The 18020-nt window shown below is 42.1% G+C and overlaps 1 protein-coding gene across 1 annotated transcript; it reads left to right on the forward strand.

Annotated features, from left to right (window-relative positions):
- The first annotated feature begins 337 nt into the window (after positions 1-337).
- ostm1 (osteoclastogenesis associated transmembrane protein 1) lies at positions 338-4032 on the forward strand. Its single transcript, NM_001252359.1, is given in 7 exon segments — positions 338-553; positions 555-781; positions 1253-1367; positions 1631-1728; positions 1877-1987; positions 3228-3393; positions 3842-4032. Coding segments are annotated over 7 exon segments (930 nt in total). The 5' UTR covers positions 338-396; the 3' UTR covers positions 3898-4032.
- The last annotated feature ends 13988 nt before the right edge of the window (positions 4033-18020 follow it).

The following is an 18020-nucleotide window of genomic DNA, read 5'->3' on the forward strand; positions in this document are numbered from 1 at the left end:
CTCCAATCCAGTAAGGGGCCACTAAAGGTGATCATATCTTCTCTGATCTCTAAATAGCCACCTTGACATTGACCTTATTTAGCACAGCAGAGAAACTAATCTGAGAGTCAGAGAGAGGGTTACAAAGTTCGCTACAGTATAACACATGCATGTGTTCACTGCAAAATGATACAATTACAGTTCTACAATCAGTTGGCATTGCTTAATCGAGTATGTTGTAAAAATAACTGGTTTCGGAATAACATTCTGAATCAGCACAGTAAAGCGCTTGCTCCCACCCAGTTCTCTCGAGATCCTCATTATCACATGACCACAGTAGTAAGCAGACAGGAACAGGAAGTGATGGACTATCATGAAGTGTGAGCTTTGGAAGGTGCTTCTTAAAACTTCCCAAACATGTTTATTGTTCAGGTGGGTGCGTTATTAATAGCGTTGATATATTACGCCAATGCTCAAACGTCTGTTGTCGCTGTAAACACCACCATCCCGGGTTCAGAGCTGAGCGCAAGCGGCTTGAGGCAACTCGCCGCGGCAGTTGTGCCTCAGTCGCCCGGTGTTTCACCCCAGTCTCCGTTCACAGTTTTCTCTCAACCTGTTGTCGGCGTTTCCAGAAGATCTGGAGGTCAGCGATTACTGCGTCGCGCTGCTGGCTATCTTTGGGCAGCGATATTCAACGTATGTGAATTGTTTGGTGTCCGCGGCGCGTCCTGTCAAAGTGTGCCAAAACTGTTATGGCACCTACGGCAACCTTATGGAAATCTACAGAAACATATCAGACCAGGTAGCGTGAAAACATTTGTGTTTTTCCGTGGTTTTCTCTCTGAGTTTGTCATTCAGTTTTTATTTAGAGTATGCATCGCCATGTTTTTGCCCTGTGCTGCGGGCTAATTGGTGTGCCATGGTCATATGCTTCATGTCTTGTGACTGTTGCTAGTAGCCTACGCCAGTGGATAGTAGGGGAAATTGAAAATCACAAGACTAGTTATTCAGGAAACAATGAATCGGAAACTAATGACAAATAAACATGCTCAGTGACTAGGAGGACACAAGCCATGCCTTACTGCTGCCATAATTGAGATCAAATAATCTCTGTGTGCTTTGGCCAAATGGCACTGTTTTGCCACCTATTTCAGTTTCTCAGCACTTCAAGCTGTTTCCACGGAATCCTCAGTGTAAGATATATTCTAACCAGTAGGCCTAAACACGTGGGATCTTGAACACCATCAGTGAGACTGCTTGTGTCTGTTTCCAGACTGGCCCAGGGAATGTGAGCTGCAGAGACAGCCTACTGCGTTCTGATAGGCTGATGCTGGTGTTCCTGCTCTACAGTAACCTGGAGGACATCTGGACCGCTTCAGAATGTAACCGTAGGTGGACTGCTTAGTATTATCAACACATTAAGCTATTTGTTATATGCTGATGCTCCATGTACTCCTGTATATATCATTAGCTTTGCTATTTGCTATGGCTCAATACGTTTTTTACTTCCTCTCCTTGACTCCTTTCCTTTGTGATCGATGCTATGAAAATAATTGCTATGTGAAAGCCAGGAGGCAGAATATACAAGTTTGATCTTTAACCCTTCCATGGTTGATAATTTCTGAATGATATATGACTCCCTGTCTCTAAGGTTGTGTAAGCCAGAGACACCACAGCCTGACCAATGACACCCTTTACTTCATGGAAACTCTGAACCAGTCCCTCAGCTGCTTTGAGAAGTACCAGAAGGTGGGTCCCTATTGTAGGTCAAAGAGATTTTGAATCTAGTCGGTACTAAAACCCATCTAAAGCCAATAGGGAGGGAGAGGGAAGTATAAAGCTAAGTTCTGATATTCAGTTTATAACTGAACTGTTTCCACTTTGTGTGATTTAGCAGGGTAACCACTCAGAGCTTTGTACGGAATGTAAGGCCACATACAGAGAACTGAATGAGCTGTACAGCCGCATGGAGAAGAATCACACCCTCTGCATCGACATCGAGGACTCGGTATGTATTTCTCAGCCACAGGTTGTCGTTACAACTTCCGCTTTTTCATTCATGTTAGCCTTGGAAGCCCAGGCTTCCCATGTGCCTGGTAAAGTTCTCCTCAGAAAGACGATGAAAAGGGGTGGGGTATGATAGTCTAGATGGAAACTACTGACATGTTGCCATTCAACTTTTGCATGGGTGGAGTGCCAAACAGAGTTTGTCACAAAAAAAATATGTCGGACTTGCAACAAGGCCATATGCATAAGATGCAGAACTTTTGACGCATATGGTACTCAAACTTTGTCAGACATGGTAGGAAAAGAGACAGGGACAAAACAAGGAAATGCCTCGCTTGTGTTGATGGTTGGGGGGGACCTTGTCTTGTTTTCAGATTAATATGAACCTGTGTCACACAAAGCTTTTCATGCAATTTGTGGTAATATTATAATAAATGCCATTTTGCAGAGTAAAAAAAAAAAAGCGATTTTAAAGGCACGCGTGCATACATTTTACGTATGCGTGGTCCTGGGAAGTGAACCCACTATCCTGGTGTTGCAAGTGCCATGCTCTACCAACTGAGCTACAGAGGACCACTGGTAGAAATCTGTTTGCGCACTAGTGCAGAATACATTTGAGAATGTAGAGTTTAGCAATGCTCCCCACCTCAGTGAGAGCACTACTAATAGAAATGTGGAAGATGTGAAACAGCACCCCCTAGGGGACTCTTATGCTGCATTTACCCAGGCAGCCCAATTCAGATTTTTTCTGCCACTAGTTAGTCTTTTGACTAATCAGATCTTTTGCCAATAATTGAGCAAAAGATCAGAATTGGGCTGCCTGTGTAAACGCAGCCATTGAGAAAGAACTGGAGAGAGATGTCACCAGGGTTGCATCCCAATTCTCTCTTTCTCCCGAAGTGTGCACTTGTTCACTTCCCTACATGGATTTGAAAGGAAATGACTGGTATGGAAACTCCCATCTTGCCCATGCCAACATCAATCCAATGCTTTTAAACTTGTGGGGAGTAGTGAATGGGTGCACAAGGCGAGATTATTGGGACGTACCCCAGTTCTGGTAGTGCCAGTGAGTTTCAAAGGAGGTGACGTAGAAACTAGAAGGGCACTAGGGACAGAAGGGAGTCAGATGGATAGAAAAGAGAGAGGGACTCAAATAGACGAGAGAGACTGTCTCCTTTTGTATTTATTTAAGCTCCTGTGTTGTTGTGTTGATTGTGGGGGGGGATCTTGTCTTGTTTCAGATGAATATGACCCGCATACTGTGGAGCAAGAATTTCAATTGTTCTTTCCCCCGGGCGGAGACTGTTCCTGTCATCGCCGTGTCCAGCTTCATGCTCTTTCTGCCCATCATCTTCTACTTGAGCAGCTTCCTTCACTCGGAACAAAAGAAACGCAAGCTCATACACCGTGAGTAACCAGCTTAATTCACCCATTGTTGCGCGGAGAGATTCTTTGACGGGTTGGTTGGAGGGGGGTGTGTGGGGGTGGGAGGATGTATGCTGGGGAGGGGTGGTCACAGATTTTTCAAGTGAAGTATGTATGGAAGCCAGGGTGTCTCCTGAATTATAGGCTCCTGGTTTATAGAGATTGTATCATAGGGGAGGTAGGAGTGTCCCAAATAATGTGGACTTGTAAAGGAGGGGTGAGGTTGTTCTTCTTAAGGGTTAGGAGTGGGGGAGGAGGGAGGTTTAATGGTGCCCTTGTAAATAGTGGGTTTAGGCCTACTAATGATCTAGGCCGGGGAGTCGAAGAGCAATACATTATGTTGTTTATTTGACGCGTGGCATAATGGTGAAGCAACGGTTGTAGACTAAATGTTGTGTGGTGGCTAACAGTTACTCTTTTTCCTCTCCAGCCAAACGAGCCAAGTCCAACCCCAGCTTCATTAACATCCAGGACAAGTTCAGCTGAGGAGAGGGAGAAATAGATCAGATAATGACTTTATTATCCCTGTGGGGAAATGTTGGTTGTCGCTCTGTGCATACATAAACATATAATCAACAATAGACAAAGGACGTACAGTATACAGACAATAAATACAGGTAGAAAAGTACAGTTCATGAGTGATCAATGATCATCCATACACTATAGACAACAGAACACACTGTCAACTACAATGTTAGATATAGGCCACACAGGAGGTTGGTGGCACCTTAATTGGGGAGGACAGGCTCGTGTTAATGGCTGGAGCGGATTAGGTGGAATGGTATCAAACATGGTTTCCATGTGTTTGATGCCATTCCATTGACTCCGTTCCAGCCACTATTATGAGCCGTCCTCCCCTCAGCAGCCTCCACTGATAGGCCAGCCCGCTGCTACTACATGTGGTTTAAACATTCAGGAGTCTTACTACCGCTTGGACAAAGGATAATTTGGCTCTATTCCTTTGGTTTCCTGTAACGTCTTCTCGAGCAGAGTAGCTAAAATTCCTGATAAAGAGGATGTCTGGAGTCCATCAGTACCTTGTGGGGTTTTGAGGGCTCTTATATCATAAATGACCTCCAGACCTGTCTGCTTCAACTATTGCGCCTTACTAGCAGAGCTTACAATTTCTCTGTTAGACATCATTTTTTACAATTTCATTTAAATTGAACTTTTATTTAACTAGGCAAGTCAGTTAAGGACAAATTCTTATTTACAATGACTGCCTACCCCGGTCAAACCCGGACGACGCTGGGCCAATTGTGAGCTGCCCTATGGGACACCTAATCACGACCGGATGTGATACAGACTGGATTCGAACCAGGGACTGTAGTGATGCCTCTTGCACTGAGATGCAGTGCCTTAGACCGCTCCGCCACTCAGGAGCGGAAAATTACATTTTCCATACCAGACAAAGAGGAGGAATCTTTGTCGTCCTTACCCCTGTTCCTTTGGTTTGTCCAAAACCGCACCTGGCTGCAAAGGTAACATGTCATTTCATCTTTGGCTGTGGTTTCAGCCAGGGGTGTATTCATTATGTCTTTCAACAGAAACCATTTAAGAACCAAACAGGAGCAAATTGAATGGAACTGGGAGGGACCTACCTGAATTTGTCCAATATAAAGTCTTTGTTTTCATTGCAAAATGTTTTCCGTTTGGCGTAAACGGTTTCTTTTGCAAAACATTTTGCAACAGACAAAACGTTTTGCAACAGAATTCACGTAATGAGCACCCCCTGTGGGAGAGGATACCAATCCTTTTTTAAAATATATTTATTTTATTTTTACTGACATGAAATTTGAACCACCTAGCTCCACCTCACCCATTGCTTCTACAATGAAAGACAGTCTGGAGATGCACCATGATGAGTACTGATTTATCAGTAATGGGTAGTTGAAGTATATTTTTGTGTGCATTATTATTTTGTTTGTGTGACTAGATAGGCAGAAAGCACTTGATGTCTATTAGTTGTGACATGCCTGCCGTGTAAAAGTGGATGACAGCTGAGATGGAGAGACATTTTTAAAGTAATGTTTTTTTTAAACAGCAAGGTGAAAGCACTCCATGATATCACAGAAGCGAAAGTGAGCCAGCTCTTTCAATCCAATTATTTATTTTTTTGTTGCACAGAGCTGTTAATGTCTTTGTCCTTTTCCACTGGTTATCACATGCTGGACTTGTTTTTTGTGTTATATTTGTGTTTTTGCAATTTGTTGTAATTATGTATCTGTATATTTGCCTCATAGAAGTGGCTTCTCTTTTGCTTAAAGATACATTTAACAAACTAGGCCTATTTCAGCTGTAATAGGGGTTTTACTGACCAAAAACTGTGCCAACTACTTTTGCTAGTTTTTTTTTGATGTGTTAATAATAACTACAGGTGTAAAATCCCTCTCTTGTAGCACTTGTCAAAAATTGTACAGCATGCTTTAGGCCTGCTTTGCAGAACCGCTGCCAGATACAATTAATACGTCACGCAAAACCCTAGATATGTTACTTTTCTATTTGGCTTGTTAAATTAGATATATATTTTTTTACAAGGCAGCATCGGCGGATGTCTGACTTCGGCATTTGCGATGGGAGAGCTAGAGCGGTGTTTGTCGGAACGGTTTGGGCTACAAATTAATATGACCCCTCTGGAAAAATGAGACTCTCACAAACAAGATGGTGTTTTCCGTTTTGCTCTACGACCCACACGTGTCTGGGGACTTGTCTGGAGGTAACCAACCCATTACCGGGCCGAAAAATGTATGGAAGTGTATGGGGCATTTCCACGTCAAAGGTATATGGGTCATCCTGAGCTTTCTTGTCTCAGATATAGAACAGACACTTCAAAACATACTTCCTTTTGATTATTTTTTACTATCTGTTTTGCCATGCATTAATCTGTTATTCAATGTGTTTCTATGGACTAATGGCAGTAAAGCCTAATTCAATCTTGCATCAAATATTTTTATTTGTTATACTTAAAGGGGGCCTAAAATTCAAAATCCAATAGCTTAATGATTTTTGGTATGACCATATTGTCAATTCCATATGTTAGCTTAGAAGCTCAGCCCCTTAGACTCAAACACCATGTCTTAAATTATGTTCGTTTTTGTAACAAAACGTTTTCCTCACTGAATAGCCTAAATTTGCGATTTGTAGACTAGTCACTGTTTTTCAACTATGGGCATTCCTGGCACGGTGCTCTGTTGATTTTTGATCTGCTGTTTCACTATGCCTATTTCTTGTTCTGGATAAAAAGCTATTTCTTCTCACAAGGCAGGCCCCTTGTTTTTAGGGTTGCGTGGCCTTTTCGTTGGATTGCAACGAGATCGCTTTACCTCCGTCATTAGCAGCTTATCTAGATGTGGGATAAAGATAGGCCTATTTGGCCGAATAATCGCAGCAACACATCCGTTTAAACTCCCTTGGCTTTTTGGTCTTATGGAGTGCAGCCACCACTGCCTATCACACTGGTTCTAATAGCATTACTGTTCAGCCCCTGAATATGCTGAATCATATGATCGCATTGCGCCTGCAGAACAGCTGAAACGTGGCCTTTCACTCGCGCTCTCGGAACTGGACAACGCGGTGAGCGGCTCTGGCGGGGCCCGGAGCTCGAGAATGTCAGCTTTGATTCCGTTAAGCCCCGTGGCTTTTCTTAGGCACACCGGGTTCTTCATTAAGCGGGGCTGAAAGTCATGGAACTCCTGAGTCGTTATGGAGAAAGCAAGTGAACCGGAGGCCGCCACGTGATGGAGAAAACGATGGAAAAGCTGAAATAACAATAACCTAAAACACAAGGCCAAATCTATACTGGAGTTGCTTACCGAGAAGACTTTTGACTTAAATCTGTTTAAAATATATGGCAAGTCTTAAATGGTTGTCTAGCAATGATCACAAAACAATTTGACAGAGCTTGAAGAATTTTGAAAATAATAATGGGCAAATTTAAAATCAGGTGTGCAAAGCTCTTAGACTCAGAAAGACTCACTGCTGTAATCGCTGCTAAATGTGATTCTAACAAGTATTGACTCATGAGTGTGAATACTTATGTGAAGTAGACATTTCTGTATTTAATTTAATACTTTAGCAAAAATTGCTAAAAACATTTTCACTTTCTCATTGGGTATCGGGTGTAGATGCGTGAACAAATATATAAACCCAACATGTAAAGTGTTGGTCCCATGTTTCATGAGCTGAAATAAAAGATCCCAGAAATTTTCCACACACACAAAAAGCTTATTTATCTCAAATTTCGTGAAGAAATTTGTTCACATCCCTGTTAGTGAGCATTTCTCCTTTGCCAAGATAATCCATCCACCTGACAGGTGTGGTATATCAGTAAACTGATTAAACAGCAGGATTTTTTACACAGGTGCACCTTGTGCTGGGGACAATAAAAGGCCCTAAAATGTGCAGTTTTGTCACACAATGCCACAGATATCTCAAGTTTTGAGGGAGTGTGAAATTGGCATGCTGACTACAGGAATGACCTCCAGAGCTGTTGCCAGACAATGTAATGCTAATTTCTTTACCGTAAACTGCCTCCATCGCCATTTTAGAGAATTTGGCAGTATGTCCAACCAGCCTCACAACCTCAGACCACGTGTAACCATGCCAGCCCAGGACCTCCACATCCGGCTTCTTCACCTGCGGGATTGTCTGAGACCAGCAACCTGGACAGCTGATGAAACTGAGGTGTATTTCTCTCTGTAATAAAGCCCAAATCCTCAAAAGGTTCTACATCATTGAGAGCATATTGACTGACTGCATCACTGTTTGGTATGGCAGTAGCACTACCCTCGATCGCATGGCGCCACAGAGGGATGTGCGGACAGCCCTGTACCTCACTGGGCCGAGCTCCCTGCCATCCAGGACCTCTATATCAGGTGGTGAGAAAAGAAGGCCTGGAAAATCGTTAAAGGCTCCAACCACACAAGCCATAGACTATTTTCTCTTCTGCAGGCTCTTGAACAGCTTCTATCCTCAAGCAATACGACTGATAAATACATACATAGTACCATTCCAGTGTTTTACTTGCTATATTGTATTTACTTTGCCACCATGGCCTTTTTTGCCTTTACCTCCCTTATCTCACCTCATTTGCTCACAATGTATATAGACTTATTTTTCTACTGTATTATTGACTGTATGTTTGTTTTACTCCATGTGTAACTCTGTGTTGTTGTATGTTGTCGAACTGCTTTGCTTTATCTTGGCCAGGTCGCAATTGTAAATGAGAACTTGTTCTCAACTTGCCTACCTGGTTAAATAAAAGTGAAATAAAAATAAATAAATAACTAACAAAGTAGCTACACAGACTGAGTTAACCTTGTATTTCTATTGACCCTTTATTTATTTCTTATTTCTTTCTTTTATTTTTCTCTATGCACACTCACAGGGTTCTACACACTGTCACTCCAACACACAAACACTCACTCCATCATTTTCTCACTCACACATAATATGCAAATACATTTATACTGACTTTACACACCTGCACACCCACTCACATACAAGCTGCCGCTACTCTGTTTGTTATAACCTGTTGCCTAGTCCCTTCACCCCTATACATACCCTATATATAAAAAATAATATGTTGATTGGTGTAATGCTACAGAGATGGTTGTCCTTCTGGAAGGTTCTCCAATTTCCACAGAGGAGCTTGTTCAAATTAGTGGATTCGGCTATTTCAGCCACTCCCTTTGCTGACAGGTGCATAAAATCGATTTCCATAGACAAGCATTGGTAGTAGAATGGCCTTACTGAAGAGCTCAGTGACTTTCAACGTGGCACCGTCATAGGACCTTTCCAACAAGTCAGTTCGTCAAACTTATGCCCTGCTAGAGCTGCACCGATCAACTGTAAGTGCCGTTATTGTGAAGTGGAAACATCTAGGAGCAACAACGACTCAGCTGCGAAGTGGTAGGCCGCACAAGCTCCCACAATGGGACCGCCGAGTGCAGAAACGTGTAGTGCGTAAAAATCGTCTATCCTTGGTTGCAACACTGAGAACCGAGTTTAAAACTGACTCTGGAGCAGCGGAAACGCGTCTCTGGAGTGATTACACTTCACCATCTGGCAGTCTGACGGACGAATGTGGGTTGGGCGGATGCCAGGAGAACGCTACCTGCGTGAATGCAATGTGCCAAAGTAAAGTTTGGTGAAGAAGGAATAATGGTCTGGGGCTGTTTTTCATGGCTTGGGCTAGGACCCTTAGTTCCAGTGAAGGGAAATCTTAAAGCTACAGCATACAATGACATTCTAGACAATTCTGTGCTTCCAACTTTGTGGCAACAGTTTGGGGAAGGCTTTTTCCTGTTTCAGCATGACAATGCCACCGTGCACAAAATGAGGTCCATACAGAAATGGTTTGTCGAGATCGGTGTGGAAGAACTTGACTAGCCTGCACAGAGCCCTGACCTCAACCCCATTGAACACCTTTGGGATGAATTGGAACGCCCAACATTAGTGCCCGACCTCACTAATGCTCTTTTGGCTGAGTGGAAGCAAGTCCCCGCAGCAATGTTCCAACATCTAGTGGAAAGCCTTCCCAGAAGAGTGGAGGCTATTATAGCAGCAAAGGGGGGGGGGGGGGGGACTAACCATATTAATGCCCATGATTTTGGAACGAGATGTTTGACGAGTAGGTGTCAACACACTGCATGACCAAAAGTATATCTTCGTCCATCACTCCAGTATTCCTGCCCGTTGTAAATATGGTATTGGAACCAACTTTTTTGAAAATATTTCCTGTATATAGTATGCTTACTTATTTGCTTTATTGTGTATTTATTATTATTTCTCTTGGTTTTTTCTAGTAATACATTGTTATTGATTATTGCATTGTTGGGTTTTGAGTTTGCAAGAAAGTCATTTCACTGTACTTTTGCATGTGAACTTAACTTTTGTGGGGAAAAATTTATTCTGATTGGCTGGGCCTGGCACCCCAGTGGCTGGGCCTATGCCCTCCCAGGCCCCACCCATGGCTGCACCCCTGCCCAGTCATATGAAATCCATGGATTAGGGCTGAATGAATTTATTTTGATTGACAGATTTCCTTATATGAATTGTAAATCAGTAAAATTGTTGACATTGTTGCATGTTGCGTTTATATTTTTGTTCATTATATTTAATCCATTTAGATTGTAACACATCAAAATGTGGAATAAGACGTGGGGTAATGAATACTTTCTGAAGGCATTATATAGTGTATTCGGAAAGTATTTCCGACCCCTTGATTTTCCCCCCACATTTTCTTACGTTACAGCCTTATTCTTAAATGGATTAAATTGTTTTTTCCCCTCATCAATCTAAACACAATACCCCATAATGACAAAGCAAAAACAGGTTAAGAATTTTTGCTAATTTATCAAATAAAAAATACTGAAATATCTCATTTGCATAAGTATTCAGACCCTTTAATCTGTACATTGTTGAAGCACCTTTGGTAGCGATTACAGCCTTGAGTCTTCTTGGGTATGACACTACAAGCTTGGCACACCTGTATTTGGGGAGTTTCTCCCATTCTTTCCTGCAGATCCTCTCAAGCTGTCAGGTTGGATGGGGAGTGTCGCTGCACAGCTATTTTCAGGTCTCTCCAAAGATGTTAGATCAGGTTCAAGTCCAGGCTCTGGCTGGGCCACTCAAGGACATTCAGAGACTTGTCCCGAAGCCACTCCTGCGTTGTCTTTGCTGTGTGCTTAGGGTTGTTGTCTTGTGGGAAGGTGAACCTTTGACCTACTCTGAGGTCCTGAGAGCTCTGGAGCAGGTTTTCGTCAAGGATCTCTCTGTACTTTGCTCCGTTCATCTTTCCCCCGATCCTGAAAGCTGTCATGAAGGCAAAGGGTGACCACTTTGAAGAATCTCAAATATATCATATATTTTGATTTGTTTAATACTTTTTTGGTTACTACATGATTCCATATGTGTTATTTTATAGTTTTGATGTCTTCACTATTATTCTACAATGTAGAAAATAGTAAAAATAAAGAAAATTCCTTGATTGAGTAAGTGTGTCCAAACTTTTGACTGGTACTGTATATATATATATTTTATGCAGCGTAGGCCTACATCACTGACTTGTGTGTGTCTACGGCTACAAGATGATAATGCTCCATTTCATGAAAGGCCTACAACTTTTAAAGTTGTAATTTTTAAAGAAAACTAACTTTCCATTCAGAACATTGATGACAACCCTTCTGACATAAAGGCTTATACCAGTGCCGCTGGTATAATTCTGTAAACCGACTCTTTTTTTCCCCTATAGCGTTTATTAACACCCTGACCTCTTTCTGACCAATTGGGTAGGTTGAACACTAGTAGGTTGAACATTGACCTTCCACTGCAGCTGATTTTTCGATGACAGTGTTTCTGTTTCTTATGTTAACTTTTTGCACAAGATAAATTAAGACTGAAGTTAAAATAGATCTTAGATCCACTGTTAGGGACATAAAGATATGAAGAGTGCCATTAAAGTTAGATGTTCTGTTTGTTGTTGGTTGACCCTGATCAACTCTTGAAGCTGAGGAACAACACAGGAACCAGAGGAAGAGGCTAGGGACCAACATGATGGAACAACAGAGAAACACGGGTACTGCATCTGGGTAGGGACTACAGGAAAAGAAATGGAACTGGGTCCGTTGGTCAAGTAGGCCTAATCTTTATTAACCAAACAGTGGTGTATTAGTATGTAATCTATGTAGCTGTCTGTTTGATTTCTGGGAACTCCTTTTGCTTCTGTATACACCATATTACACTATTATTAAAATGTTTTATTCAGGATTTACTAACTGCATATTGCCACCCAAGCACTGTCCACTCTGCTACCGTCGAACGGTACCAGAGCATCGGCTCTCGGACCAACAGGCTCCGAGACAGCTTCTACCTTCAAGTCATAAGACTGCTAAATAGCCAGACTGCTAAATAGTAGATAATTAATGGTACCCAAACTATCTGCACTAACTCTATCTCAACAAGCTCAAACAGTCTCACGTCAGAATTAGACGTTCATCCATGTTTCTCAAACATAACATTTCTAAGTTGTTTCAAATGTAAAAGTGTTAAGGTTAAGTTTAGGCATTAACTCCAAATGTTTAAGGTAACGGTTAAGGTTTGGGATAGGCTTAAAACAAAAACTGCAAAAACAACTTGCTATCACTGGATTCAAACGTGCAACAGAGGCAGATGCTTACACCCATCTGCCATCTCCATCCACAAAGCCCTATCAAAACCCAAACCTACTTGAAGGTAACAACGCTCACTGTTGCCCCTAGTGTCTGGTTTCCATGTCATCTCCTGTCATCCTTAGACATGGATGGACGTTGAATACTGACTTGTTTCAAGGGTGACCTGGCTGCTTTATCTTGCACTGACCCTACACACATATACTATACGCCCGAGTGAGGCAGCGGTCTAAGGCACTGCATCTCAGTGCTAGAGGCATAACTACAGACCCTGGTTCGATTCCAGGCTGTATCACAACCAGCCGTGATTGGGAGTCCCATAGGGCGGCGCACAATTGGCCCAGCGTCGTCTGGGTTAGGGTTTGGCCGGGGTAGGCCGTCATTGTAAATAAAAATTTGTTCTTAACTGACTTACCTAGTTTAAATAAAGGTTAAATAAACAAAAATATATATATATTTGTTTATTTAACTTTCACTCTAGTGGTAGCATGAGACGGAGTCTACAACCCACACAAGTGGCTCAGGTAGTGCAGCTCATCCAAGATGGCACATCAATGCGAGCTGTGGCAAGAAGGTTTGCTGTGTCTGTCAGCGTAGTGTCCAGAGCATGGAGGCGCTACCAGGAGACAGGCCAGTACATCAGGAGACGTGGAGGAGGCCGTAGGAGGGCAACAACCCAGCAGCAGGACCGCTACCTCCGCCTTTGTGCAAGGAGGACCAGGAGGAGCACTGCCAGAGCCCTGCAAAATGACCTCCAGCAGGCCACAAATGTGCATGTGTCTGCTCAAACGGTCAGAAACAGACTCTATGAGGGTGGTATGAGGGCCCGACGTCCACAGGTGGGCGTTGTGCTTACAGCCCAACACCGTGCAGGACGTTTGGCATTTGCTAGAGAACACCAAGATTGGCAAATTCGCCACTGGCGCCCTGTGCTCTTCACAGATGAAAGCAGGTTCACACTGAGCACATGTGACAGACGTGACAGAGTCTGGAGACGCCGTGGAGAACGTTCTGCTGCCTGCAACATCCTCCAGCATGACCGGTTTGGCGGTGGGTCAGTCATGGTGTGGGGTGGCATTTCTTTGGGGGGCCGCACAGCCCTCCATGTGCTCGCCAGAGGTAGCCTGACTGCCATTAGGTACCGAGATGAGATCCTCAGACCCCTTGTGAGACCATATGCTGGTGCGGTTGGCCCTGGGTTCCTCCTAATGCAAGACAATGCTAGACCTCATGTGGCTGGAGTGTGTCAGCAGTTCCTGCAAGAGGAAGGCATTGATGCTATGGACTGGCCCGCCCGTTCCCAAGACCTGAATCCAATTGAGCACATCTGGGACATCATGTCTCGCTCCATCCACCAACACCACGTTGCACCACAGACTGTCCAGGAGTTGGCGGATGCTTTAGTCCAGGTCTGGGAGGAGATCCCTCAGGAGACCATCCGCCACCTCATCAGGAGCATGCCCAGGCGTTGTAGAGAGGTCATACAGGCACATGGAGGCCACACACACTACTGAGCCTCATTTTGACTTGTTTTAAGGACATTACATCAAAGTTGGATCAGCCTGTAGTGTGGTTTTCCACTTTAATTTTGAGTGTGACTCCAAATCCAGACCTCCATGGGTTGATAAATTGGATTTACATTGATTATTTTTGTGTGATTTTGTTGTCAGCACATTCAACTATGTAAAGAAAAAAGTATTTAATAAGATTATTTCATTCATTCAGATCTAGGACGTGTTATTTTAGTGTTCCCTTTATTTTTTTGAGCAGTATATATATATAGTCTAGTGAATGTCCAATATATATATATATATATATATATATATATATATATATATATATATATATATGGACATTCACTAGACTATACAGTGCATTTGGAAAGTATTCAGACCCATACCCTTTTTCCACATTTTGTTACGTTACAGCCTTATTCTAAAATGGATTAAAACATTTTTTTCCTCATCAATTTACACACAATACCCCATAATGACAAAGCGAAAACAGGTTTTACATTTTTTTTTTGTTGCAAATGTAAGTTTCCTTCACTTTAAGTTAGCTGCACAAACCATTTTAAGGCGAATTTCCCCATTAAGTGAAAAAGTTAACTGTGCCCATGAAGTCCCTTAAGTGCTTCATTCAGTATGGATATCAATGTAAACAGCATTTGTGGAGGTGAATATTGCTTTCCTCTGCCCTGGTTTCAAAAGGAAAACATCCACCAGCTAACTAGCTAGGTAGCTAACAATGGAAGGTGCACAATTCACGTCTCCAAAGCTAGCTGGCTAGCTAGCTACCTATTCTGTAAGTTAGCTTGACAAGCTAGAAAGTAATAGAAACAAGTTGAGAAAAAAGTAACTAAAATAAATGTTTTATCTTCTGAATCAATTTGTTTATCCTGCCTTGAACGTAGAAGTTCTATTTTGCGATCTCCCAAAATAAATGCGATCTCTTTGATTAGATGTTCATTCAGTGAATCAGGTCATCTCCATGGTAACCAGATACTCTTTCTCCCTTACATGCCTTAAATTACACTCTTGCCAAAGGAAATGTTTGAGTGGCTCTATGCAACGCCCTTAAACAAGTGCCTTAGGTAAGGGAAATTATTCCTTAAGGTAAACCGTTAAGGGAAACATTTAAGATGTATGCAACTGGGCCCTGTTCTTAAATGTACTCTTATTATTACCTATCCTGATGCCTAGTCACATTACCCTGCCTTCATGTACATCTACCTCAAATACCTAATACATCTGCACATTGATCTGGTGCTGGTACTCCCTGTATATGGCTTCATTGTTGTGTATTTTATTTTATTTCTCGTGTTACTATTTTTAAACTCTGCATTGTTGGAAAGGGGTCATAAGAAAGCATTTCACGGTAAAGTCTACAAATCTTGGTGGGGCAAAAAAATTGTGGAATGCATGCCAGCAAAGCCACTACACAACACAACACACAAAAATATATTAATTGCACTATAACAGTGACAAATGGTTCCCACAAACTGTTAGGGCCTACATAAAGCTGTCCTAACAGCAGAGTCCCAACAGCATTCCCAACACCTTACCACTACTACACCTGGCTATCAGCGAAACCTTGTCTGGCAGCGAAACAGTTCATTCAGCCTTTAAAAAAAACAGCTGATATGGCTGACTTGCATAAACAAACGTGGTTTCTACTGACAATTGAGATGTACATACAAACTATGGCATAAGGGTACGAGAAGCGGATAAGAGGCAATCCATAATTTCGATTAAAACATAAATGAGCGAGCTAGGACGGACATAGTCAATATAATTATTTGTTCAGCTCTTTTGAAATTCAGATCATGGCCCGTTCTTACAGTGTTCTCCCTGTACACCAAGTCAGAACCGTAGGATAAATAAAGGGGGCATATAAGCAGACAATGAAAGCTCTTACAATTTTCAATGATTCCATTTCTCAAAAACAGGTTATAGGCTACATGTGCACTACCAAGTCAGAACAGTAGGTGAAATTAAGAGGTGAAAATAGACCAAATTATTAGGGTGAGGCACGTGGGCTACTAACAGTTTACTACACAACATACACTTAGTATTACTTTCTTAGCTACAGTATGCATTCCTCCCTGGCATATTACAACATTTATGCAGCAGCATACAATACATTTTTGGACTCACCTTGTTGTGTTGTGCTGTGCTCACTTGAACAGGAAGGTGGCGCGGCGATCCTTCGTGGGCAAATTTTGTTGTCAAACTTTGTCATCAAAGTCTGGCATTCTCTGGATTTTTGATGCCTTCAAGACAACTGGGAACTCGAGGAAAAAAAAGGTTGAATCATGATGACGTCAGTGATCTTCAGGTCGTAGCTCTAGAAAGAGTCCAGAGTTTTCCAATTTACAATTCCGAGTTGGATGGAAGTTCAAAACGTATTTTCCCAGTCGTAGCTCATTTTTACAGAGTTCCCAGCTGTCTTGAACTCACTAAAATCAGATTTTGCAGTTCCGAGTTAACAGTTGTTTTGAGCGCGGCACAAGTCATGCTTCATTGACATCATGGCCAATGTTGAATGTTTATAATTTTAAACTAGAAAAAGAGACCCTTAAACCCAGACTTGGACCACACACCCACTCCACTGAATAGCAGTCTAGTAACTGCTTTGCAACGCTTGCAGTCAGCCACTGATTCCTTCCAAACCACTCATTGTTGAATTTGCGATTTCCAACTTGTTGTGTAATGTTTATGTCCAATGGCTGATGAGCACCGATACGTTTTATCTATAATTTCTCTTCATTATTTCTCTTCATATGACAAGGGTTAAAAATAATTTGCCAGTAGATTGTCGACTTGATTCATGATGATGACTGCTAGCTAAGATTTTGAAAGTATGATGTTGACATGATCAGTCCAATCAAAGCTACTGTAGATATAATGTGATTTATTGTCATTTTAACTGTGGCCAATGACCTTGAGCCTTCTTGGATGGGCACTTCTAATGTAACTCTATGGCAGCACCCAAGGGGCTTGAATTGTCTAGCTCTACGCTTAGACTTGGTGGTGATGTAGTGTCCCCATGAGTGACAGAACACTGAGCCAATCACGGCGCAACGCTCCGTATTTTCTGCTGGCTTGTCCCACCACCACAGAAAGCACTGAGCTAGGCTGAAACACCTGCATTTTGGAGCTGCCTTACTCAAAAAAACAAAAAGGGGATCATGTTTGTATGTGGTTTTACTAACTCAATGATTTATATATTTTTACATTGTTTGCAAACTGATATGTGACTCGTATTAATGCCACAATAACATGCAAAACAGGAAAGCCCCCCCCCCAAAAAAAATTGTATTTATTTTTTGCTAAAAATGTGGGGCTCAAAACAGGTGGGGCTCAGCCCCACATGCCCTGAATGACGGGTCACCACTGCAGTTGTATTCGGCGCATACAACGAATAAGATTGGATTTAATTTGAATAACTAGCAAATGCATATTTTGGAAAGGTGATGTTGCTCTCTTTCTCCCATTTGTTGCACAAAGTGATTCATTCAACATATAATTTTCTAACAAGAATCCTATGCCCCTAGGTATCTTAAGCACAAGGTGACTGAGGCTTGCAAAAAAACTCAAGAGAAACCTTGAGAGACAATACTGCTAATTTCATTCATGAAAGTAGAGGGGGGAATGTATTTCTGCTCCTTGTCTTTATTGTAACTTGGCCTTCACGTTTGATGATTATTTTTCAATCCAATTGATGCTAAGTTATTTTTTAAATTGCTGTCCTCTTCACAACAATGGCATGCCCTATTCAGCAGCTAATTCCTCCCAAATCCTCGCCCCTTCACCATCTCTCTCTCATGACACGTTATAAAGTAGGGCAATTCCACTGTAACGGAATTGTGCTTAGTCTCCGATTTTTTACTTTAAATGTATGCCAAATAAAAATCATTGTTTTCAAACCTTAACAAAG

This window comes from Salmo salar, chromosome ssa06, assembly GCF_905237065.1.
Source record: "Salmo salar chromosome ssa06, Ssal_v3.1, whole genome shotgun sequence".
Taxonomy (NCBI): domain Eukaryota; kingdom Metazoa; phylum Chordata; class Actinopteri; order Salmoniformes; family Salmonidae; genus Salmo; species Salmo salar.